Source organism: Phaethon lepturus, unplaced genomic scaffold (genome assembly GCF_000687285.1).
Source record: "Phaethon lepturus isolate BGI_N335 unplaced genomic scaffold, ASM68728v1 scaffold21743, whole genome shotgun sequence".
NCBI classification, from domain to species: Eukaryota; Metazoa; Chordata; class Aves; order Phaethontiformes; family Phaethontidae; genus Phaethon; species Phaethon lepturus.
This window is the reverse complement of record NW_010527285.1, coordinates 24,422-50,251: the sequence shown is the minus strand read 5'-3', so window position 1 is coordinate 50,251 and position 25,830 is coordinate 24,422. Positions and strand designations below refer to the sequence as shown.

Sequence of the window (25,830 nt, the reverse complement as noted above, 5' to 3'; positions counted from 1 at the left end):
AGCGAGTAAGTTCAAAAAGTAACGAAGAATAAGAAACTGGCATCTGAAAAAAAAGACAGCATCTGTTACAGAGAATGAATGGAAATCACATCTATCTCATACTCAAGGAGAAATGACGAAACTGAAACCTATTCTGATAACATACTATCCTGGAAAAGGGCTATGCCAGGACATCTTAAAGCTTCTGTGAGACACTGCTGACAAATTCACATGATAATTCCAGTCTCCATCTGGCAGGTGAAAGAGCCTTTCCCTGTCCCAGGGCTAACCACTGATCTACGCAAGCTTGCAGCCTCCTGTCACAACTCAGTCTGTCAGGAAGAGCGATACCAACGTAACAATACAAATGTGCAAATACTCATCAGCAACTAGGACCATGGCCCAGTTTCCCACAGTAAGCTGTTTTTTTTGACATTTGGTGTCCTTTTACCCTAGCAGGAAGGAGCACGGCCATGTATCTCAGCTCTAGCTGCAGAACAGCAGTGACAGGGGAAGCTGCAGATCTCCTGTGTCCTCCTCACAGCTAATGCAAAAGCTGTGTTCGAAGCCTTGCTAATGCTCTGTGAGTGCAGGCTGGAGTGGGGGCGAGAGCAGAGGAAGATGTGCAGGAGAGGAGCTACTGGATTTGCACTGGATGGCCTACATTTGAGGCCTAATTCAAAGCCTGATTAGGGTGGGGTATGAGTTTCAGAAAGGGGACCTCTCAAAGCAGGAGGACACAAGGTGGCTGAAGGGGCGTGATGATGATTGGGTTTTTCCCGTTGTCTCCCATATACATTTGTTGGTGATTTTCTTTGAGTAGCTCCACACAAGAAGCTTCCTTTGGAAAGGGCCATTTGTCATATCTGGGGTGCTGCTCTCAAATACCACATGTACTTGGAAGAATTAACAAACATATGGTCTGATTTATAAATGATAAAAAGATATAAAACCACCCCTCCCACCCTCCACTATGTCTCATATTTAAATCTGGAACAAGTCCCCTGACTCCCACCCAGAGTTACACAAACCAGAACAGACAAGAGCGGTATCTAGTCCTTTCTTGACCAATTTTCTTTTCTGCTGTATTGCAGAAAGCATGATACACACAGCCCTGCACATCTTTGCTTTGCCATTAGTTTGCGACTCGTCACAAATCAGGCCAAATTTGTGCCTGTGAGCATGACTGTCAGACCACTGTAGGATTTGCAGTGTTGTGAATTAATCTAGTATGATATGTTTGCTTTACCAGCTGTGTAGGAAATTCTCATCCACTGTCTATAAAGTCAATGCACATTATATCCTTTGAAATTCCACTTGTATTAAGATTTAAGCCTTTAGCTTAGATTATCTCACATTTATTATCAAATTTTCCTCACTCCTCATTTTTTTCTGAAACAGTCTCATTTTCTACTGTTGCTCTACTCCCATTAAAATAATTGGTACCTCACCACATTTTTCTACTTTCATATTCATATCTGCACCTGAAAAATCCATTTTATGTTGGCAAAGGCCTAAGTCCAATGACACTTGCTGGTTATTACACAATGTGACACAGCAATATGTAACAGCTAATGAGAAAGCCAAATGCCAGAAGCAGAGTGAAAAAGTGAAGACGGAGCACAGAGCCATGTAACAAAAGGAGCAGGTATACTAAAGGCCAGTGAGGATGAAGAGGAAAGTTTTAGTACTGTTCTCTTTTGTGTTGACATATATGTTTCTCAGCAATCTTCCTATCTTCCTTCCAGTTGAAACCACAACCATAGTGAAGTGAGTGGTACATTTAAAAATCATCACACACTTGAGATCAAGCAGGTTGTGAAGAGCCTTGTAGGTGACCAAAACCTTGTGGTATCTCCCACTGCAATGCTCAAGACTTGCAGAAGCTCACTCTTCCATTCAGCCTGTAGAGGTGACTCTTCCCCTCAATTATGAGACACTTCTAGCTTCAGGTTTACAGCAATATACAGGTAGAAGTGAGTTTACAATCCCAATTTTCAAAAGAAATTACATCCATAAGAGAAATCTTCTTAATCTCTACATGCAGATCACCAGATTCCTGAAGAAAAATTCCATTTTATTCATTAAAAAATGCAGAATACAGCGTTTTACCTTAAATACGCAGGGAAGGCAGGTCATCAGGCAGGAAATAAAAAGCAGCAGCATAGTGTCCAATGTCATGGGAGTACCCATTTCTCTTAATCTGACAAAGAACTAAAGATCAAACATCTCATGATTATCTGTTCTTCTAAGCAAAAAGGTAATTGACTGAAACATATACATCATAAGCAGGCAACACTCCCATAGGAGACCCAGGATGACAGAATTCCATCATATCGTCAGCTGACATCAAGTCTCTACTCACTTGGTTTCTTTCCTAAAAAGACTCAGCATGGGAAAGCTCTCACTCTGTATTAATAATGTATAATTTGTTTAGTCTTTCTATTCCCCCTCTTCTGCACCGGTGTTCACCGTCTTTGAGTGTGACTCCATAGAGTAAATACAATACAAAACCAAGGACATTCTCTGTTTCTCTCTGGAAGACTATATACTTCATCCTTATAATGTTTTCGCTAATTGCTCAGGAAAAAATTGGGTACTAATCTCAAAACAGATCTATCACCTTGTCTTGACAACAATGCAAAGTACTGCCAAAAGGCAAGGGTCTTGTTTTATTTCTGATGTTTCCTAATAGGATTAGCTTTAAGTTCCCTGTCTTCAATGAGAGCCAAAGGGGCTTTTCTTTCGTTTTCCTCAATAAGCACTTTATTCTTGTCACATCAGACTTATTTTTAGAATATTTCAATAGAATATCTTTAAGTTGTCAGTTGCTACTGTATAAATAGAGGTTGCTAAGGAAGGAACAGTAGCTGCTTCATTAAGCAACAGTAGCAAGAAAGGATGAAACAGCAGATGATTTCTTAGCAGAAACAGCAGACTAAGAGCAGCAGTTCTCTTCTACTGCAGTATGACAAAAATTTAGAAATGCCATCCATTAAACTATTGATATTTTAAGTTAGAAAAACATAGCAAATCTGCCCTAAATGGGAACATTTGCTAACGAGTGTAAGAAGGCATTTTCCCTGCTTCTGAAATTCATCTCCTTCTCATTTTGTAGCTCTTTAGTTTTTCTTTTACAGTTGTAGACATGTTTAGTATCTTCTTTACGGTTATTTGCTTACTTCAGAGCAGTCCTAGGAATTCACAACTCAAGGATCTCACATACAGAAACACATTAAAGATTGCCAGCAAGGCTACAGAGAGAGTATGTATTTAGGTATAACATTGTTATTTAAGGAGAGATTTGTCAGAAAAAGGGTTTTGTTTCTTATTTTCATTTATTTATTTAGATCTGAATGTTGCCAGATGAGAACACTGGTGCAAAGAACTTGGTTTTAGAGACTAAAACTCTTTACCAGGGTTTCTACTGAAGCCCCCATCTTAGAGGATGGATTCAGTAATTTCACAGTTGGAGATTACCATTGTGCCCATTCGTAATCACTTTCAGAGCACAAGAGCAGTCCTCTGTACCAGTCCACTAATGAAGCCGCTAGCAGGTGCATAACTTAGAGATGATTATTGTGCTGATGTGATCACTTCAGGAAGCTGGCTGCCGCATGCTGTTCTGGCTGCAGTCACCAGGGGAAGATATTACAACAGTAGAGCTCCTCCGGGGAACAAAAAGGCTTAGGACTTGTCCACACAGGGGACAATTCAGGACGGTTTATTTCAATTAGCTAGAGATCTGCTGCGCATTAGTTAGAATCATATAAAACCTCTGGGTGTATACTTTTATTCAGAATTAAACTGTCCAATTCAATTAGATTAACTTACTTCCAAATGTTTTACACAGCTAGTGATAACAGCAGAAGACATGTAAGCGTATCTGAAATAACCTGCTGATGAACACAGCCACTCTCCCCTTATGCCTCATGAATATCACATCTCACAGCACAATGTAGTATCCAGAGCTGACAACCGGAATGGAAAAAATTGAGTTCAAGGACACGACAGGCAGAGAACTGGATGTCACCATCATCTTCAGAAGAAAAGCAGTTGGAGAGCCTGGGCACTAACCGGTTATATTGATTCCAGCTAGACTGATCATCAAACATGCCTGGATCATGATAAGATTTTAGGTAAGTGGGAGCTAAGCATCTCTGAAGCATGCCTTAATGACGGCTATCTTATCACCAACTTGTCTGGATGGTGTTCATCAGACACTGGCGACAGGTTTCGTACAGGATATGCTGTGCTTCCTAGGATTCTCTACACAGAGAGAACAAGCTCCATTACTGAGCACGGAACCAAGTACCTAATCCTCTGTGTTGGAAGTGGACTGGGGCTTCATGATGAGGCAAATATAGGCAGTTTAGTATCAAAAGCAAACCCATTAGAGTCATACCTTGGCATAGCAACTCAGCGAGCGCTGAGGAAACAACCAGGCTTATCACCCAGTCACATTACGTTTTCCAATTCCCACCCTGACAGGAGTATTTCAGGGCTGTTCACAGTTTCCTCCTCCCAGAACATCAGGTCAAGCCTGGAAACGCTAAGGAGTTTTTTCAGCCATTCTCACACAGGATAGGATGACAAAAAGGCAACACTGTGTTTTAGTGGAAAGTCTCTGGTGGCCAATAGCAAGAGTAAAGCTTACACAACCCTAGGCATGCAGCTGAGGTTCAAGTGGGCAGAAGGGCTGTGAAGTTTTCCTTTACTTTCCTTTGTGGAAGTCCCTGAAAACCAAAAGCCCTAGAAAGTGGAGGGGAAGGCCAAAAGCTGAAGCCATGATAGGTACCCATTCATTTGGCTTTCCACTTGTCCAAGTGAGAACGGGGCAGCTGCTGGCTCCAGCTGCAGTCGTGCTCATAGTACACTTCCGGGCGAGGGCGTGGTATCTTGCCTGATCTGTCCAGTTTCCCACAGGTACTTGAGTGCAGATGGAAAGTGCTAGTGTACAGCAGGGAAGTCTGGTGTGTTGGGGTAGAGTCAGCTGTCAGAGGCAGACCTGGTGAAAATACTCTTGGTGTGCTTGGAGGGAAGTGCTGCAGGGCTGAGAGGTCTGGAGGTCTGCTTGCCCTTCCGCCTGCAAATACTCCTGAGTGTCCCCAAGGCCAAGGCTACGCAGATGGCCAGGGATGTATGTGATCAAAACAGATTTAGGTTATCTGTTCCTAAAATGTTGTGCACTCTGCTTTCTGCATGGCAAGCCTCAGAAATACCAAAATTAAGACTTCAGAGGAGTATAAAAAGCTTCCTGCTAACGTAATGTGCGAATGGACTGTTGCACTCACTGTGATCTTGGCCAGCAACAACATTAGAAGGCAACAGCAAACAGCAAAGAAAATTGCAGCTGAAAAATACCAACAATATCCTCTTTTAATACATATTGTTAAAACGAACATTTTTAAAAGCTGAAGAGATGTGAGCCCAGATGCTATCGCCGTATGTCTTACGCAGTTCATGATTACGAACTAACAGCAGAATACATATAAGTGAATCTAAAATCATATGGATACAAGCCCAGCTGGCGTCCCCATATGCCTTATGAATTCCATTTTTAGGAACACAGCAGCATATAGTATTAAAGATGCTTCTTAAACATCTCATTTATAAATAGAGTGGAGCTGTTCCACTGAAGTACATACAGAAAAGGTACACAAGAATCATAAAACCAGCTGCATTCAAAATCACCGAAATGGTTCAACCACAGCATTTTCCTTAGGAATCACTTTGCACCAGAATATCATCTGAATGAGGGATGATGCTCGTTTGTCATAGGCTCCTTATTGGGATTTTTTAAAAAGCAACCACCAAAAAGCCATTTTAGTCAGAAATGCCAACTTACTTTTGTTTTGGCAAGTCATTCCTACTGAAAGCGCTTTCAAGTCCAGAACGGAACAGCGAAGACCCAAGCTCCAGGGCAGCAGAGAGGTACAGGTGTGGGAGAGGTAAATTCTTGCCACTTCTGAAAATCAATCAAAGTAGGGTCTGGAGCTTGGCCGGTCCACATCCTGGGGAAGAATCCTTCACCAACAGGCTGTGGACTCTTCTGCAGCACAGCTCTTCCTCTCTTGCTTTTCAATTTCACCAGAACCACCTCTAAGGGAAGGTAGTTAACTGTGGGGATTCCTGGTTAATTGCGAAAATATATTACCAAATGCAGTTGACTTAAAATCATACTTTCATTATATGTACACTATCAACCAAAATATATCCAGAGTAGATATCTAAAAAAAATACAATACATATGAATGAAAAATTATTTTATTTAAAAATACATTATACAGCAGAGTGTCTCTCTTTTTGTTTTCTCACTGCTGGTTCACAGAGATAATATGATAAATTTAACCCAAATATTCGACTGGGAAAGATCCTGAGAGAAAGAGACCAGTTACAAGCTGATGATATACAGTACACTGAAAAAGAGTCATCTCTTTTAACATAAAAGAATCTCTTGGTAATCTTATAAATCAGATATAAAAAACGCAGGTTTGCTACCATGCAAAAATGAGTGAAGATTTCATTCAAATCTGCACACAGAGAAATCATTAGTACCTTGGACCCTAAATAGCTAGACTAAGAGAAAGGTTAAGTGTGCCTAACATGGCAATACAAACTTTGGACCTACTACTATTTTGTAAACACTGTTGATAAGCTAATAAAGGTGGATTTTCAATCACCTAAGTAATGTTCTTGTAGCTAAGGGCTCTATTCTAGGACTCTTCTCCCCCCTGATGTATTTCTTTATTCTCCAATTCTCAGCTTAGCACGACTTCATGAGATATGCTCTATTGCACTCAAAGATGACTTGGCCTTGCCCTGTTTGCCAAGCACTATTTAGGTAGTTTAGTTTAGTGAAAGCAGAGGTTAAAGTAAAAAGTAGGTGTTACCTGGATGACTATGCGGGAATGCATTAAAATTCATCATAGAAAATATATACCTGATTCTACAGTCTTATGTTTCAAACATCTTCTGACAATGATTAATGCACAGGAAATATACTGAATTATGGAAAATTTAAGGCCTATAATGTTCAACAGCCTGCACTGAACACTACTATTCTCAACAGTGCCCACAGTACTAGCGTTGTATTAGTTGTTACCAGAAGAACAAAAAACTTTCTGGCAGATGTTAAGAGCATCTTCAGCATCTACAGTATTCAGATCCATTTGGTGCTCAATTTTTATAGGACAACTTCACTACTGTCTTTTGAAGGGGAGGCTCAATTTGATTATTCACAGCGATAACAGAGCTATGATAGCATTGCTGTTGAGGAAAAATCCATTTGTCAACACCGCACAGACTGACGGTGGATTTTTTTTGCAAGAATATGGCCCTGAAACACAGACAGAGATAGAAAGAGTTTAGAGGGAAAGTCTGCCTGTCCTGGTCACTGAGGCTGAAGAAAAATTAATGAAGCCATCTTGTTTTTTCCATGAGTGCTCCAACATAAAAACAGAGTAGAAACTCATATGCACTTTTCTCTTTTCTCACTAAGCCAGTGACCCCCCTCTTATCTTAGCACCCATTCTCCCAGCATAACAACAGAGTGTACAACAAATATGAGAAGATGCAGGCTTCCTTGAATAATTTGTTTAAACGATTTATGAATAGTACAGCTTCCCATCAGATATGCTGAGCTAAGAATGGAGCCCTTAACCTTTCATGGGATATCATTAGTAATAAAGAATATATGAATGATCAAACTTTCTATATTATTTTCATTTCTTTTAACCTAGATACATATATATCATCCAAGACATTCAAGAACTACAAAACAACAATTCAACTACAATTATGTCAGGAAAATATCCAAATAAATAAACTTTTCATTATGATACAATACTTATTACAGTAAAAATTGGCATTTTTTTTTTTCTCTTCAAAAGCAGAAGCACCAGTCTTACATATAACGTACTGTTTGAATGATATCTTACATGGAATACAGCGTAATACAATGTGCAAACAGCATTTTCATACAGAAGGTAATATTTGTCTAGTTTTTATACACTGAAATCGCCTCAAATGGAAACAAGTTCATGCTGAATTAAAAATGTAGATTTTAAAAATCAAAGTTAAATCAAAATATGATGTACTGTTGGAATAGGTACATGAACCATTAAAAACAATGAGAAGTCAAAATAGAGGGTATTGTCAGATAAATATAATTAGTGTTCAGTTTGTCCCATTCCATCAAAAAGTAAACAGTTAATATTTTTGCTAGAAAGTAAAGCGACGTTCTAATATTTAAGAATTCTTCAAAATGTTGGTATCATTTTATTGACGTAAAAATCAAGTCAGAAATAGGACTTCTAAAAATTTCTTATTTTTGATACACTGATTGTGTGTGGGCTGTGAAAAGAGATGAAGTCCAATGGAGTGAATATACATCAGCATCAACATCATGTGACTTCTGCAAAGGCCGTGATGTGGTTCTACGAGTTAAAGGAAAGACAAACAGATAAAAACCCAGAAACCACACAGATAGATATCAGTCGCCATTGTGAACATTTTTGCCTCTTGTGCTTTAGGGCCAGCCTTATGCTTGGAGACTATTGCAGGATGATGTAAGTAAAACTGGCTTTCACTGCAGTGCTCTCACTCACTCCCATAGCAATTCTTTGTTAACTGCTGAAAGACTGGATATGTAAGTGTGCTGAACAAAGTAATTAGATGCGATGGTTCTACAATATTTTAGTTTTAGATGGGGTTTTTAAGATGAAGTAACAATGTGAATAATTGGGTTAGCTGTACTCTTACCTTATTCACAATTTAAATCAAAATTCCTAGAAATGAAAATGACAGTTTCTGACAGATTATTCTATTTTGGTGTTAATACAATTTCAGTGTCGCATTTTTTAAAAGATTAATTGCTCCCCATGAGCTCAATGGCACAGAATCAAGTAGCGAAATGCTACAACAAAATTGCATTCAGCAGTTGATCTCATATTCAAAGTTTATTTTTCAGAATCACTACAGTGTGCTCTTCACTTGCAATGTTATTGTCCTCTTTCCTTCAACGGGACGATTCTTACGAACATGAAGCTGTGTATCAGAATATGAATATACTATGTGTGACTCCATACAGTTTAACTGCAGCATCCCAAAGAGCTTTGCTACTTTTTCATGCTCTAACCTAAGCAAGTGCCTCTGCAAATATTTGGTAGGTGAAGACTCAACTGCACAGTGATGTGCAGGATCCAAAGGAACTGTACATTCTCATTAGGCACACAGTACCCCTGACTGCCATCATTTTCTATATGTGTAAAATTAATAAAGAGAATCTTGATGGTAAGCTACGTCTTTGTTCCCCAGCACAAAAGTGCAGAGAGGGAAATAATACCACGCAAAGCACTGCATATTTCTTCCATCACCTCCCCTCCTGGAGCAGACCAATGTCAGAAGAGAGGAGGTGTAAGCTGACAAGGAGGGAGAATGTAGATAACTCATGGAGAGTGGGATAGATCTCCCACTTTTTGCTTTGTTCAAAGTCCTTCAGAAAATCCCTTATCACACCCCACAGAAAGTGCTGGAGAGAAGCAGTGGCCACCACAGAAGTTTGTATTTCTGTTCTTTAAACTGTCTGGATATTTGTCTATCAGGGGAGGCAGGTAGGGATCTTTGATTTTCACATTACAGAAAGGAATTTAGAAGTACCCTGAGTGGGAGCACAGGACAGCTCTCCTGTCTCATGCCTCTTATGCCTCTTATTCCCCACTCGCCAAACAAGGCTAGCAGCTTTGCTCTCTCTCTCACTATGCCATAACTGCACCATGTCCAGGAGGAGGAGGTCTCTTCCCCCTCCCCTATAATAGGCTTTTTAGCTCTAGCAATGTTCTTCTCTATTTTTATGACAGCTTTCATAAGAGAACACCAACAAATTGTAAGCATCTGTGTACATTCTTCTCCAAAATAGAATGAATATATTTTAAATAAGTAACAATGATTAAAGCATAGACTGCAAATTTTTTAGAAAGCATTAGGAAAAAAAAGAATCAGTGTGCAACTTTCTGTGAAAATGTTTTCAGTGAAAAACATTAGCAAACGTCATTGTTTCCAGATTTTGATTCTGCAGAAGAAAAGAAAAATTAGAGTTCCTAATTAGAAAACAAAACATTAACATTTCAAAGCATTTTAGTTGGCTGACCATCTTTGCTTTCAGTACAGGAAAGAAGATACATTGGGCAACCTCAATCCTCAATGACTCTAGAGTTGCTCTGAGGCTCTTATGACATTTTCTTCACAGTATTTTATTTTTCCTTACATAGATCTGAAAATTATGCTGTCAAATTAAACTAGCATCAGTCTAAAATCATTCACTTGGTTGATAACTAAGATGGCTTAAAAATGAGGAATTAGATTAAAAAAAAATCCTCGTTATTTATTTTAATCATTTCTTTCAAGTCCTGATACATGCTCTCTTTCTCCAAGTGACACACATTAGTGTCTGATGAAGAGAACCAAATGCTCTTTCATGTGGCATTAATTCAGGACTGGATAACTGATACTTAAGAAAGGAGAATGTGGTTCACACTCCTGCCAGCTCTACTTCCAAAATGAGCAGGTCACCATCCTTGGAAGGACATGCAAAGCATGGGATATAACACAGAATGAAATTCCCCTTCCCCAATAAACTCTCAGAGAGAACTGCTAAGCTACCGATCGTGGAGCTATTGATTTGGACCCTAGTGAAGATAGTGAAGACGTGTCAATTTCCAACAGACTCAGCAGGGTGATGCATAACTAGGTCAGAATTAATCACTTGCTGATGGCAAGAACCACTGATACAGATTCATGCAACTGTCTGTGTATTCATGCTTTTTCAAATGTATTCAGTCTCAGGCAGAACCACAAAAGCCTTGCTGAGACTTTTTACAGAAAAAAACCCAAACAAGCAGCATGTCTCTTGAACAACTGCATTTCAACTCTCTTACTATGCTCTTTTACTTCTGCCTAGATTTACTGTGACAAAGTTCAGTGTGAGATACTAACCACTGTCAGCAAACAGATTCATGCAGATGCAGGAGACAAGTAGAAAACCATGCACAAGACCTCAGCTTCTCCAACTCCATGGGAAATTATTTGCCCTACAGTACTCAAAAGAATTAGACTACGCTGAGGGTCTGCTCAACAGCAGCAGTTTCACAGACATGCCAGCTTTTGTATTATTCATTCTAAATTGGCAGTATCAGCCTGGTGTCAGTACCACATGGACAAAGCATGCTTCATAACCGTGCTCTCACACCACTAACAGAAAAATGAAAGCTAAAGGCTAAGCCTTGAGTGCAGGTTTCTGTGGGGGAAACAATCCATACCTGTGTATCTTCTGTTAAGATTTTAATTTCTGTTGGTAAGTGATTCTATAATGTTAAAGCATTGAAAAGAAATCCATTACAATTTTTTTGTGGTTTGCAGTTTTCATTATATAGACTAAGTATTTTTTACCTGAATTTTTTTTTGTTCTGCTTTCATGAATACCATTAGAAATATTCAAAAATAGTCATCATCCTAAACCAGATTTTTCCATTTTTGAAAACAGGAATTTGAAAAATTGTTTGTAGTCCTTCACACAGTAGAGTTTGTTAAAAGAAATAGAAAAATAATACTGTAGTAGTTCAGGCAAATGATAATTTATCATACAATAACAATAATGTTATCATACCATTTTCTGGGTCAGCAAAATATATTTTATGGTTTTACTAGATGAATCACATTTTTAGATAAAAGAATGAGTTCAGGTGAAAGTCCCCATTTAAAACGTTGCAGACCTGCACAGAATGCTGCCGCCACACTGCATATGCCTTTGCTTCAATTCCACGCACACTCATGTGCGCTTTTGCGCACATGCGTTTATTGCCTTATGTGAAGATGTTCAAGGTGGTCCATTCCCGATATCCAGGAGAAGAACCTAAATATGCATGCTTTGAGGGAGTTTCGTTGCAAAGGATCTTCTTGATTGTTACTAATACCTTGACTCTGTAACACCTACAACATGTATATTTGATGAGGTCACACTGAATATATTGTTCCATTTCCTATGTTTAAGTATTATTTTATTTGAACATTAGATGTGGTTATCACAGTTTGCATTCAAGCAGAAATAATTCTTGTACAACCCCCCAGAAGAAGATTTAAGCAGAAGACTAGGACATGAATGCAAATTCAAATGCTTGACATTGAAACAAAACTGGTCTTCTATAAGCTGCCTCTCCTGGGTATGTGCTTCTGTGTGTGAAACAATGTTGTATTATATCTCCTTTAACACACCATATTATTAAGAGAGAACCATTATGACAACAGAAATATGAAAACCTGCCTATAAGCTAATGTAAGCACATGGGCTCTAGTCAAGCCCTCCTGGAGACACATACATTGTACTAAAACACTGTATGGGTACCTACATACACTTTTGGAAATCAAGCACAACAGTATTTGGATACTTCTCATCTAAAATATTCTGAAGCAACAGAAATAGACAGAAACCCTCTCCCCCATTTGCCCATACAATGATGAACTAAAACATCTTTGTGTTTTGCTTTTAGCATGTAAGCTCAGTGATAAGCGATCAGTGTCCCTGGAGAGCCCCAGGGACCAGACCAGACTCCCTAGGCCACGCTGCGTGTATGTAAGTGCACATGGCAATGAAAGACTTCTTAGTACCAAAATGCTTAAGACCAAGGAAAAAGCAGTAACACTGAGAATTAAAATTAAAAATACCCTTTTCTGACACTGTGAAGAAGCTGTTCTACGTCTTGTGAATAATCAAGATGGAGTAAAGAGAAAAAACATCATGCCTTAAAAACTGAAGGGGAAAGCTTCCCCAGTCTTAAAATACTAGCAGAATCCATTGCAATATCTATACTAACTATTGCTAAGATCTTTTATCACCACCATTGCCTTTGGCACATACGCAGTAGAACAAGAATTATAGTGTCAAACTCAACAACATCTTTGAGACAATTAACCCTGATAGTCACTAGCAATTGTGAAAGGAAACAAGGAATGAGAGTGGAATTCCAAATACTTATCACCATTAGAACTTAGAAATGGCTGAGACACAGAGAGACCCTAAACTATCTGGTTTTAGTTCACAGCCATGCTGTGACGGAGTATAAGAAACCTCATTGTAACAAGGAACAGTGACTGTGTTTGGGAACGTGGTTTGGGCACTGCTGACATGAAGTAGCATTATGAAGGAATGCTGGGCAGAGACTCTGGGGATAAATGAAGCTTAGCTGTCAGGCAGAGCACTGCAAAGAACCCGCTGTGCAAATATGTAATATTGAACAGCTACAGAAAGCACTGATGATCAGACACAGTAATCATCTCATACCACAGGAGATGAACCATAGTGCCTCTCCCAACCCAACACTTCCTTCTAAAACTTCTTACCTCAGTATTCTATCTACTGCCTCAATTAGTCCTAAAATGCTTCATGTTCCCTTTGTATTTGATTTTTTCAAAGCTAGAATACTTATTTAAAAAAAAAAAAAACAAAAAGGCTAGGAGAGTCAGCAGCTACTACAAGACAGGTACCAGCCCTCTGTAAGTCCTGGCCAATTTCACAGAATCACTGAATCATTAAGGTTGGAGAAGACCTTTAAGATCATCAAGTCCAACCATCCACTCAACATCACGATGTGACTTTAGCATGAAATAATGTCAGTCTCCCCTGAAACAGAAAAAATAGTTTGTGACTGCACTGATTGAAGCTGAACTTTAAACTCCTCCAGGTAGGTACCACCCATAACATCCGTATTTCCCAGTAATTCTTGCAAAAGAACAGGAGTCTCTAACGTTGGCTGTGGTAGGAAGAAATCCTCTTTTCTTTAGGAGAATGCCAGCTAACTGAAACACAAATCGTCTTGTAAGAGATGAAGAGGGTCAAAGATGGGAGAGAAAAAGGAGCAGATGGGTGAGTGATGAGGTTTCTTGGCTTTCATTCTTTTCATTAATTCTGAGGATGAATGTAGTTAAGGTGAAAGCAATAAGTCTGCATTGCTGAGCCAGCTCTGGCAAGGATTCTTCAAGGAGACACTCTGCAGCTACAGCTTGAGTGCATTAGAAGTGTACCTGTGCAGAACAACTTAATCATCTGCATGCACCACAATTAAACAGAAGTGTCATGCAAACAGTGACCTACCCTTGTCATTAACCAGCAGTGGCTCAATTCAGAATATTACAAGAACACATGTTCCTACTTAAGTGCACTTCAAATGTAGCTCTTGACCTCCACCAGAACTCAGACAGTGGCAGCACGGAGAGCATGCCAAGCATGCCAAGAGCATTTGTTCTCCAGCAGGAAAAAGCACTGGAATAGCAAGTAGCAGATCTGGAAACACAAAAATAAAGTGCTTCCAGGTCTGTGTGATGCACCGTGTGCTTATTCATTTACAGGTAAATTTAACAAAATTGCAACGACTGAGATCCCATCTGGTAGGCATCTCTAATGAAGTCATTCTTTAAGACATCATCTTTGAGTTGCATTGCTTCATGCTAGCACTGCCTTAGTCCATGATAATTTCAGCCAGTCAGGGTTTGTGCTACCCTTAGTAGCTAATTTCTGACAGTAAGCTGTCTCTAATACTGGCACAGGAGTTTGTAGACTGACAATAAAGAAAAACAGATTTAAAGTAAGCCAAATGTAAATGTATGTGCATTCAGAATATGGAACTGGAACAGCCCTAACTGAAATGTAGTGAAAAGTAACTTGCATGTGGCTGAAGTAGGCAAAGCAAGTAGCACACAAATTATTTAGCACCCCTCTCTCTCCAGAGGGGAACAAAGGATGTAAAATAAGAAGGGAGTTAAAAAGCAAAGGCCAAGCTAATAAATCTTGTTGCAATGGTAGTTAATTGAGATGGCTCAATTTAGACCTTAGTTCCACATAAGTATTATTCTTGGTGTCTTTTATTTAACAGGGTCTGGCTTCTGTCTTTCTAAAGCTTTAGTCTAAACATTGAAGAAAAAAAAGGAAAAAATCTACAAAAACTCAACACCTAAAGCTCTCACATGTAAGTAACTTTTTCGCCAATTATTTGCTAATTCAAATTTAAACTTTCTGAGAGTAGAAGCAGAAGAAAGCATTTCCGAATAAATAGCAAAGTCTCCACATTATCATCCTCCCATCTCATCCTCTCTGTCTGGAAAAGAGAAAGACTTTGCAACATAGACGAAGATGAACCCATACACTGAGATCACACCAAGAGTAACATCCTATGGACAGTCCCCAATTTATTTGTCTAGAGAGGAGTTCCATGACAGCAAAGAGCTACCCTTTGCTGACATAGGAATATGGGTTCAGAAGGAAAGCAGCTCATCCATATAAGAGTCCTGGGCAGTTCACAAATGGTAGAGGTCATCCTCAAGCAGAGGAAACATTACTCCTGCCACACTCTTCCATAGCTTTCCCCACAATATCTCAATCTTGCCTGGGCCAAGTCTCAGGAAGAGAACATTGTTCATCATGAGTGGGAGCGTGTCAAATCAGGTAGAAACATTAAGTGAAGATGAGGTCTTTATTCCCAGAAAAAAAATTAAAATTTCAACAGCCGGAGAATATACATTTATTACCTAGAATGGCTTTTGAGCTGCAGAAATGTCTTCTATTGCCGTAGAGCCTAGCGCATAAATAAGACATGCTCTTATTAATGTGGTATGTCCTAGGCCAACTGACATCTTGTTTTGTTTTGACATTTTACAGGAAGTTTACTGAATGGATTATTTTGAAGATATACATTCATCATCTAAATGCTTGTTCAAGCAAATGAGACTCTGGCCTCCTTATGACAAGAAATCAGCAGAAGTAGCTTAGACACATTTGGTTCAAAAAGGCACGTTAGATCATTCTGAAAAGAAATCTCTTCAACGAAAGGAATAACAAACTCAAGGATGGCAGCAATTCTTACTAAAGGACAATTTCCACCACCTCCAAGTGACTTAGACTGGGAAGTGGTTAAAAATATTTCTTCTTATGTTTAATATGAAACAATATCAAGAGTAATTTGGATTTAAAAGAATGCTATAGAAACATACTGTTGGTGCCGTACCCACTGTAGAAATGTTTACTATCTTCTAGCATGTCCATGACACAAGAGATTTTAACAAATAATGACAGATAAAGTCATTAGAAAAAGTAAAATGGCTTTCAAACTTTGTATTAGTAGTTCAAATGTTCCCACTGGTAAAAAATGCCTAAAATGTTTTGTGTATTTGGCTATGTTATCTATTTCAGTGCTTGCTTGCTCATAACATTGTTCAGACATAATCTTATTTAACATTCTGTGTACATAGTACAACATCACCTTCAAAAACGATAAATTTTTTATTACAGGAAACTAAAATTTTAAACACATTATGACACTTACTCATGAAAAAAGTATTGGCATACCCAGGGGACTATCACTAGCATGTCCTAGTCCAAAACCCCATTTGCTTTGGCAAGTGATCATGGCCTTTGTGCAGTTACTGTATGACCCATGTTACTCTATTATTATCACATTCATTAAGTTGTTTGCCCTGCTAGCACAGGCATCAGATCCCCAGCGTTTCCAAGTGAGTGCCACCCTTGGGGCTAGCATGTGTCTGACGAGAAAAGCTCCACAGCTGATCCATGCTCTACACTAGCCTGAAGACATAACACGAAAAAATAGGATAAATGCCACTCGTACCTGAATTGCATAACCCCTTGGGCACAGGAGTTAGATTTTCTTTCTAAGCACTGCAAACTCTCTGGATTCTCAGGCAAAGTGTTAATCAAACTTACTTGAGTAACACAAGGAAAGAGGGCCTCAGATCTACTCAGCCTGACTCCATGGACTTAGCAGTGGCTACAGCAGTAAACAGGACTGATTTGTAGCTGTTGTTCTTGGAGATGACATGAAGAATCTCCCAAGGAGTGTCTGAATTAATTCTTCCCTTGTTTCTCCTTCATTGCTATGTCTCCTTACTTTAAATCCAATTACCTTGGCACTCTTGTCAAGACAGTTTGGGATCATCCTTCCAGGAAAGCTAAGTTTTATTTAATTGTTTTTTAAAAAGTCAGACATTACCTTTTCTAATGGGCTTTCTACTCGGGGTATGCTGATCATGGGCATCTGGGCCAGATTATCCATATGAGAATGTTCATGTTCTGGCTGACGTCCTCTGAAGTTATTTACCACACAAACAACCTAAAAGGGATTAGAAGATAAATAGAATAGCTAAGGAACAACTCATTTTTTAAGCTTTGATCCTGACATCCACAATTAGACAGAACTGACACCAGCTTTAGTCACAGCTTACAGCAGAAACGCAGAAATGTGAAGTTCATGTTTTACAGAAAATCCTTAATTAATATTTCAAGACCAAAGATTTTGAACCAACGTACTGTTACATGCATCATCTGAGAACTAAAAAAGCCTCTTATCTAAAAGTAAATCCATTACTGAAACTGAATAATAGAGTATCAATTATTAGCAATGTCATGAATAGATGCCCAGCGCACATGCAGCAGAATATGGCAATAACCTTAAATTCCTATGAAGGCCAGTACCATCTAAGTTTTGACCAGCAAAGACTTTCTTAAATGCAGAGTGAGAAAGGGAGAACAAGAAGGCAAGGATCATCCCCAACTTTGAACTAAATTCCAAACATGCTCAGGGCAGCAGTGACTCTCACACAAGGATTTAGGAATGTGATATATACCTGTTTGTTATCGTTTCTGCTGCACGGCTAGGTGTCCGAATTAGTGATGTTTGCCCATTATATTTTCTTCAAAACAGAACTAAATTTGATGTCATGCTACTCCAAAGGACTTTATGCAATATACATCACAAAATACAAGAAAAAGTGCTGGGACAGATTTCTTTGGTATCCTGTTCTCTTTTATGACTTTAAGGGCACAAACAGAATGGAAAAACTTCTTAAAAATGAACAACCAAATATAACTCCTGGACATCTTGTGTGGAAGGGAACATTTGAAAGTGCAAGCAGGTATATTTTAAAGGAGACCTACAGCTGCCCTCACATTTCTCAAAGGAGTGAAAACCTCCACCTCAGTCATCCCTGTGAGCATTCTCAGACAAGCCAAGTCTTCAGATCCAAGATCTTGAGATCAAGACCTTGAGATCCAAGAATCAAGCTCAGAAGTGTTTTCATGGGGAAAAAATTCAAAGGTGTATTTAGTACTATTACAAGCTGCCAGGCAGACAAACTTGCGGGCAGTAAACAGCAGTGACTATTCTATGCCATAGTCTTGCACTGAAGTTATCAGTGAAGGTTATTAATAGATTAGCAGTAGCTTTCTGACACAGACATTAATCATTGTGAACTGTGACATAATGATCTGGTTTTGGAACACAGTTCCAGAAAAGGAAAAGGCTAAACAAGGATTTTTTTTGATACAGAATATCATAAAATTTCAATGTAAACCTGAATTGGCATTAAAGAAATTAAATAGGGTTACCTTGAAGCCGGAAAAGAAATGCTACTTATTCTCTCATCGCTGTAAGTATCACTATACTGAATTTCATACTTCATACATGAGATCATAACTAGATGTTATTCTAAAGGATATGCACTTGCTTAAAGTGGGGCTTGATGCAAAAATTATTGATTGAAATGATACAACCTGGCATATAAGTCAGTCAAAATAGATCATCTGATAAGTCCTTTCTTGACTTCACATTTCTGACTGTAAAACTAAGGAAAATTATTTAAAAATAGAATTTAGAAACACCTCTTGTCTTTTAGTTATCTGAAAAGTCAAGGCTACCAGTATTTTATGAGATACAAAGTTATACACCGATTTTTTTCAAACAGAAGTGACACAGATATACACTTACCAAAAATACTGCTATAGATATTCCAATTATAAATCCTGCTATTACATCTGACCAGTGATTTCGATACTCTGCTACTCTGTTGATTCCAGTAAGGAAAGCCAAGCACATTAAGCCCAAACACAGAACAGGTTTTGCAAGCCTTGTTCCTTTGGCTTTTACTGTGTTGGTGATATACATCTGAAAATAAGAAAGGAAGAAAGTATAAGACTGATGAATATCTCCCACTTACTGTTGAATATAATCTCTACAAGTTGTTTGAGTAGACTATGTGTATTTAGCTTTTTTTTTTTTTTTTTTTTTGGTAAAAAAAAAAGAAGGTAGAGCACTAGATAAAGTCATCACACCTTTCTCCTAGGGATATAGAAAAAGAATTAGAGCATAGAGCAAAATTACATTTTATGTGATACTGAAAAGCCCCCAAAAGAACAGGCAAATTAGACAATCCCATCCTATTACTCCCAATCTGGGTATTTATTTATGCAGAGATGTAAAGAGACTGATTTTTCACTGCACAGTGTTGACAATAATAGAAAAAGATCTTTACCCTGGAAGGGGCTACCATCAAGGCCTGGTTTTTATTAGCAAATGCCTTTCTTCCTTATACACAACTTCTCCATGTGATTAACTAGAGATTTGTCAAAAAGCAGTAAAAATTGAACTAAATGCCAGCATCTACTTTTATAAACAACGTGTAATAGTTTGAACCAGTGCTGAACCAATACACCTCCATACCTCACAGATGGTGACTGAGGATGTTTAGTACCAACCCCCCCAGCACAGAAACCAATCTAAATTCAGAAACTTTTATGCATCAAACTCTGAGAAATCAATTCGCCCTGCCTGCAGTCTAACTCTCCCTGTGAAATACTACTGAATTAAAAGCAAAGCCTGATGACAGAGCAGCTCTTCCACCCTAAGGGTATATTAATGACTACTAGGTTTAAGCCAGCACTTTCCAAGCTCTGATGGGCCAGTGGAAGAAATTAATACCAAATCTTTAAATTTCCATTCTCTTGAATCTTGGCATTACGGATGCTTGAAAGTTGCCCCAGGAAGATTATACTTCAACTAACAAGATTTTTTGAGAAAAAAGTATCTACTTTCTGCAGAAGAAGTTTCTGCAATTAAACCACTGAAATCCCTAAAGCCTTCACATTTAGATAGAGTTGAAGTTTTCAGATTGAAGAATGCAAATATTTTCTATGGAGTTTCACTAGAGACTCCAAGTGTGTAATGCCATCACTTTGAACTGCAAAGGGAAAACAGATGAATCTGCATTGAAGAACCAGTACCTTTTTGGCCAACAAATGGGCAGTCCTTTGTTTTTTTTTTTGTACTGTCTGAACTTTCAGTGAAATTTACTGGGTAACCAGTTATGAAGTGCTGCAATAATCCAGTCAAGAAGTTTAGGAAGCGTGGTTACAGTTACGATAAATTAAATGAAGGAAATGGTGGTCAGAGCTTGTCTGAAAGGAGAAACATCTGACAGTAATTTTGTTCAAAACACTAGAGAAAGATCCATGGCTTAGAGGATGAATCAAAGCTTAAGCTTAAAATCACAGCAGAGTACTGGAACACGTACATCTTCAATGTACCTTATGTGATGAACAGCAAACTAGCAGCAAGCTTTCATCTAATGCAGACAGAGCCAAGGTTTGAAAAGAACAGTTTTGGGGTGTATCTCCAAAACACATTTCTCCTCTCTTCTTCCTAGACCATTTCAGAAATAGCGTTTCTCCCTTTGTTGACTACCCTTTTATTTTTGCAGGCTGTCTTCAGTGAGTTACCCTTACTGGTAAGGCAACTGCAACTTTAATTTCCAGCTTTTCAGCCCCACTGGTTTTCTTCAAGCTACAAACAGAGCAGAGCAAGCTGAGTTATTCAGCGACCCTCTGTTTTAGTGAGTCTCATTGTACTCCTGGATACTACCACCATTATCCACATTCACACTACATGTTAGAACATCTGGTGCTAGGGAAAATACTTCAATATTTTGAATATGCAGCAAGATCACTAAATTTCAAATATAGCTTAGGTGAAGTTGACATAGGCAAGTAGGCATGAAGCTATCCTGCATTTAATTCTGTATTGTGGCATATAAAATCAAAATGACTACTGAGAAGGAAAAATCAACTAAAAAAAATGTGTAGCTTGTTTAAGGCAGGTCTCAGACATATTTCAGTTATCTGTAAAACCTTGTGATCACTCAAGATGATCTCAATTTTTATGAAGTCAAAACACATTACAATACTTGATTCAGCAGTACTTCAAACTTCAAACTATTTTTAATAGCAACCTAAACTCAAAAGTGCTCTGCAGAAAATTCTCATAATTTTTTGTACAAGCATGTCTTTCAAATCCCTACTCAGACAAAGCACTGAGTGAGCAGAAACAACCACAGACTCATGCTGTGCCTCACATGAGTAATAAAAGACCTCCATCTGCAGTCACCTCCTATATGTGCAGTCAAGATTGTCATGCCCAGGCCATTATTCAAAATAACCTGGGGGTTCTACCACGATAGGTACAGTTTCTATCTTTTCTTTACAGAACAGACACCACTGATCTTAAGAATAGTACTGTATTAAAAATATTGTTAAAAAATTAATAGACACAGGGTAAACTTCTGAAACAGTGTAGAGAAAAGCCTGTATATTTGCAAAACCCTGCATAGCAAATGTAGATTCTTCCAAGGCAGGAGTCATAGATGTCCATTTTTAAACTTGACCTCTTGCAGCTCTAGTAAAACATATTAAAATGGACAGCTCAGTCAAAGATTTGATTTTCACTGAGAATAAAATATAATTAAGCAGTTGTTTTCTTCTTGATTCTGGAAGGAAAGCTATAAACCAGCACAGTCAGTAATTGACAAAGAAAAGATGACAGGATTTTTCTACTCCTTCTTTTCATAAATATTAAATGCAGTATAAACAAAGGAAAATAGCTCAGTGATTAAAACATTAGTGTGAATGAATGACAATATAAACTTTTACATGGCTAAAGTTGTTTACTGAAAAAGTCCATCTCAGTTCCTTTTAGGAACAGAAATTGGGAGAGGAGGAATCTAATTAAAGAAAGCTTTTAAATTAGTCAACTGCAAGACCAACAGCAGAGATTTTGTATGTAAGATCAAGGATTGATAGAGTAGTTAGAATTAATTTTGCAGGCTGCACATTCTCCTGTAACATCAGATCAGCAGTGAATCTTCTCTTGCAGAACTTCTGCTATTGCTTTTCCTTTTTTCTGAAATAAGATATAAAGGTGATAACAGCAAGCAGACAGTGGCAGAGAGGCATATAAGGAGGTGGACGTTATCTGATCATTCTATATACCAATATTTTCTAGATTTTTTGGAAAACACATTTGACCTTCACTCTTCAAGATGCTGGAAGTAAAGTCTTCAGAGAACCTCATAAATTGAAAGAAAAAACTTTAATTGAAGTGGTTTTGAAAATACGTATTTGCAAGTCAGAAACATCACCATCACCACCAAAGACAAAGCTACTTGTGAGGTTTCTGACATGACTGTCTCGGGTCATAACATAAGGAATCATCACAGTGTTGGCACTTAGGTTGTACTGGGAAAGCCTTCAAAAGTGTCATGTTACAAGTCTGACTCATGTGAAATATGTCCTAATTCTAGTACAAACAATCATTCCAAACCATGCAAGAGAAGAACAGGAATTGAATGCCAAGTGCAGGACAAAGCAGCCTCCTGGGCTATGCTGCAAGCTCTTTCTAGTCATCTTCTTTCAGCTATCTTTAGGCTCACCCACACAAACGACTATGCGCACACACACACCTAACATGTCCCAGAGTTCCATTTTAGTTGGAGTGGAGCTAGTCATCAGGCTGGGTGCACCAGCCAGGAGCAAGGTTAATTTTCCTAGCTGATTTCATCAGCCTGGGACCCAGGGATGAGGGTAGGAAGATCCCTTCTGTGCTTGCTGTTTCGGTCCTCTCTGAAGCAGATGGTCTGGAGGACTGACAAAGAGACAGACCAGTTCATTAGTGGGCAGAGAACAATGACTCATGAAGCGACAAGCAGAAAGAGGAAGGAATCACGGTACAGGCAACTATCCCAGGCAGTGCTTCAAATACACATTATCTCATGTTTTGTGTTGCTTTTACAATGTGCTATCGTTAAAGAAAGAATCTTGAACTATTCAAGCAATATAAATAATGTTACAGATGTTCCACCTGAGGAATACATAACTTTCAATATTCATCATACCTACAAGAAAAGAGATACTCAAGAGATCAAAAAGCTGAAAAAGTAGTTAGTGGGCTATAGTGGATGGTAGTCTATAACCAGGTTCAATATTTAGTTAGAATCCTGTTTGACAGTCTAAAAGCTCCTCAGCTTCCTTGATTAATAATTATTGTGTCAAATTATTTCTAAAGCAAACCACATCATATTCTCAAATCATCTGGGTCTTTCTGCAACTGCCCACTGAAGAATTTTTTAGTGCTTTTGAAGCCTCCTCCAGCTTTCTCCATATATTTTGCAGTAATTACTGATGACCCTAGACAAAAATTTGCTTTCAAAGTCAAGGGTCTGGATTGACAAAAGGAAATGAAAGCTCTAGAAATACTGGACCTTACTATTACATTTCCCACTATGAGCTCCCCACAGCTGTAACTCTAAACAACTGGAGAAGGAAAGAAGTATCCTTCAATATAACAGGACTGTAAGATACACCCAAATACTCATTAAAGTTGATTCAGTCTACAGAGGTCATTATCTTGAGCAACTGAATCGTAATGAAGAACTGACTGACAAGAAATATCTAGACGTCTTTAGATAAATCCCTGAATCTAATTGTAATGCTATTTTACTATCCAGCCTGAAAGTAACTGACACACTCAATATATGAAGCCCATGATCTATGCTGTACAATCAGTATCAAGGGATACTTTTACTTGCTGCACCAGATACTAAAAAGAAATTCCACTTTCCTAACCCTGCCCCTGAAAAGCAGCCAAAAGGATCCTTTAATTCTCTAATTTCCTAACAAAAAACGGACAACAAAGCTGACTCAATAAGGTGGCTCTGCTACTCCTTTTCCTCCTGAAGACTCCCTAAAGCCTATCAAGGAGACGCCTGTCATGCCTCTTCCAGCTGCCTGTTGAGCAGGAGCCAAACGGGCACTTCAAGACAAAGAGAGGTGAGATGAGACCTACACCTAAAGACTGGATCAAGGAGTGACACTGAACACAATGTCACCATGTTGCCAGCACTGTGACCCAGACTGCCTTGCTCTCATCTCCCAGTGACTTATAAACACAGTAAACAGCAAAGATGATACAGAAGAATGCCAAGAGCAAGAACCTTGCAAAAAAGATGATCATGGGCCCAACAAAAGCTCTGCAGAGGAAAAAAATTGTCAGCTTTACCTGCTATGCCTGCCTGAAGCCGTAGTTCAGGCCAAGGGTTCACAGTACAAAGCAACAAAAGCAGCCTACAGACCTAAGGGCTATGTCAGTTACCAAGACATTAAACCTGCTCCTCTAGCATTACAAATCCAAATCAAGTCTGAAATATATGTGGTAACACCAAGTTCAAACACTACCCTACAAACAGGTTGGTTGCCAACTGCTCTTGTCCAACACAGTAAGAATAAAACAATGAAAAGGCAAAATTTAAGACAAGTTTTAATTAATTCTATAAAACTAGACCTAGCAATGACCAATCCCCTCGGTCTGCAGCACCAAAGGACAACTGTTAGTCACAAGTCTCATTTAAATCCAAGGGAATAGACTGACTAAATCTTCATGTATCCCGTCAAAATCCTACCAACAAAAAGACTCATGACTTCTCACTTCTGTGTCTCAGTTGTGGAAAAACCCCAAGTATATGCATACTTGGCTGCTTCAAAATATACCTCTAATTTTCCGGGCTGTGTCAGTTTACACGTATCAAAATATGGCTTATACAATTACATTCTATTTAATAAACTTGCAGCGTTTGCCTTAATACCTATGTTAGCAGATATTGCTCCAGCTGAGACAGGGTGAACTGCAATGCTGATAAGAAGTGAAATCAGATGCAGTCAACTTATTAACCCAACTCAAGCAAAACCAAACAAAAGTTCTAAGACAAGTTGAGCAGACACGTAAGGAGAAATCCAGGTAGCAGCCAGCTGGGTTAGAGATTTTGGAATAGATTTACAGTAGTTCATTTTGAAGACTCTGGTACACTGGGAAAGATAAACCTAAAAGTCTGAAGAAGACAAGCAATGCATCCTTGAAAGTATCTGTGTTTGGAGCAGGGTAGAGAAAATGCCTAACCATAGTGCTGCCATTGCACATTTCCATTGCTAAATCTCTTCCTTGATAGGTACTGAAAGTAATGGACGCAAACATTACAGAGGTCTAAATATTAGCAATACAATTGTTTGAAAAAGACTGTACTTCAGCAAGAGGGGAATTCAGAGTTGACATAGCAGCCACCCACTCTCAAAAGAGGGGAGGGGAAAAAAAGGAAGACTCAGGAACTTAGATGAAAAAAAAAACTATTATTAACAAGACAATATGCACAGATGCTAGGTGGTAAGGATATGGCTGCACTTAAATGGAACAAGATAGGGCAATTATTACATAAACCATAGCCTTTGTTTTTAAATGGATTGATTGGTGAAATCACACAAGTCTGACATTGTTTACTTTGCCCCCTGAGAGAGCAAGGCTCTGGATCAGCTTGTTGCCTGTTTATGCCTTTAAGCTGGTTTCATTTTGTGCACAGCTGGCTGAAATGTCCAGGGAGGATTCTGTAACAATTCCTCCCTCTCTCCCAAATATTTCTGTTAACCAAAAAGAAAGCACATTTTGTATCAGAGATTATATGTTCATGAAATACTAGCTGAGTAATATATGGAGGTCTTTATGTCCATGTTCTCAATAACTGTTGTACCACGGCTCATACAAAGACTAGGCTACTGTTTAAATCTTCTACTCCAGTGAATACCGATGAGAAAGTTGTTATTCAGGGCCAGCTATCCTGATAAACATCAGGACACGACCC

The 25,830-nt window shown here is 38.7% G+C and overlaps 1 protein-coding gene across 1 annotated transcript in view; it reads right to left on the bottom strand.

Annotated features, from left to right (window-relative positions):
- Window positions 1–7,649: 7,649 nt before the first annotated feature.
- Window positions 7,650–25,830, bottom strand: part of LOC104617910 (lipid phosphate phosphatase-related protein type 5-like) — a 34,083-nt gene continuing 15,902 nt past the window's right edge. The window contains exons 4-6 of the mRNA XM_010283349.1: window positions 18,807–18,983; window positions 17,034–17,153; window positions 7,650–8,417 (exon numbers count right to left, since the gene is read on the bottom strand). Coding sequence (XP_010281651.1) covers window positions 8,385–8,417; window positions 17,034–17,153; window positions 18,807–18,983 — 330 coding nt within the window. The 3' untranslated portion in view covers window positions 7,650–8,384. The remainder of the gene's footprint in view (window positions 8,418–17,033; window positions 17,154–18,806; window positions 18,984–25,830) is intronic.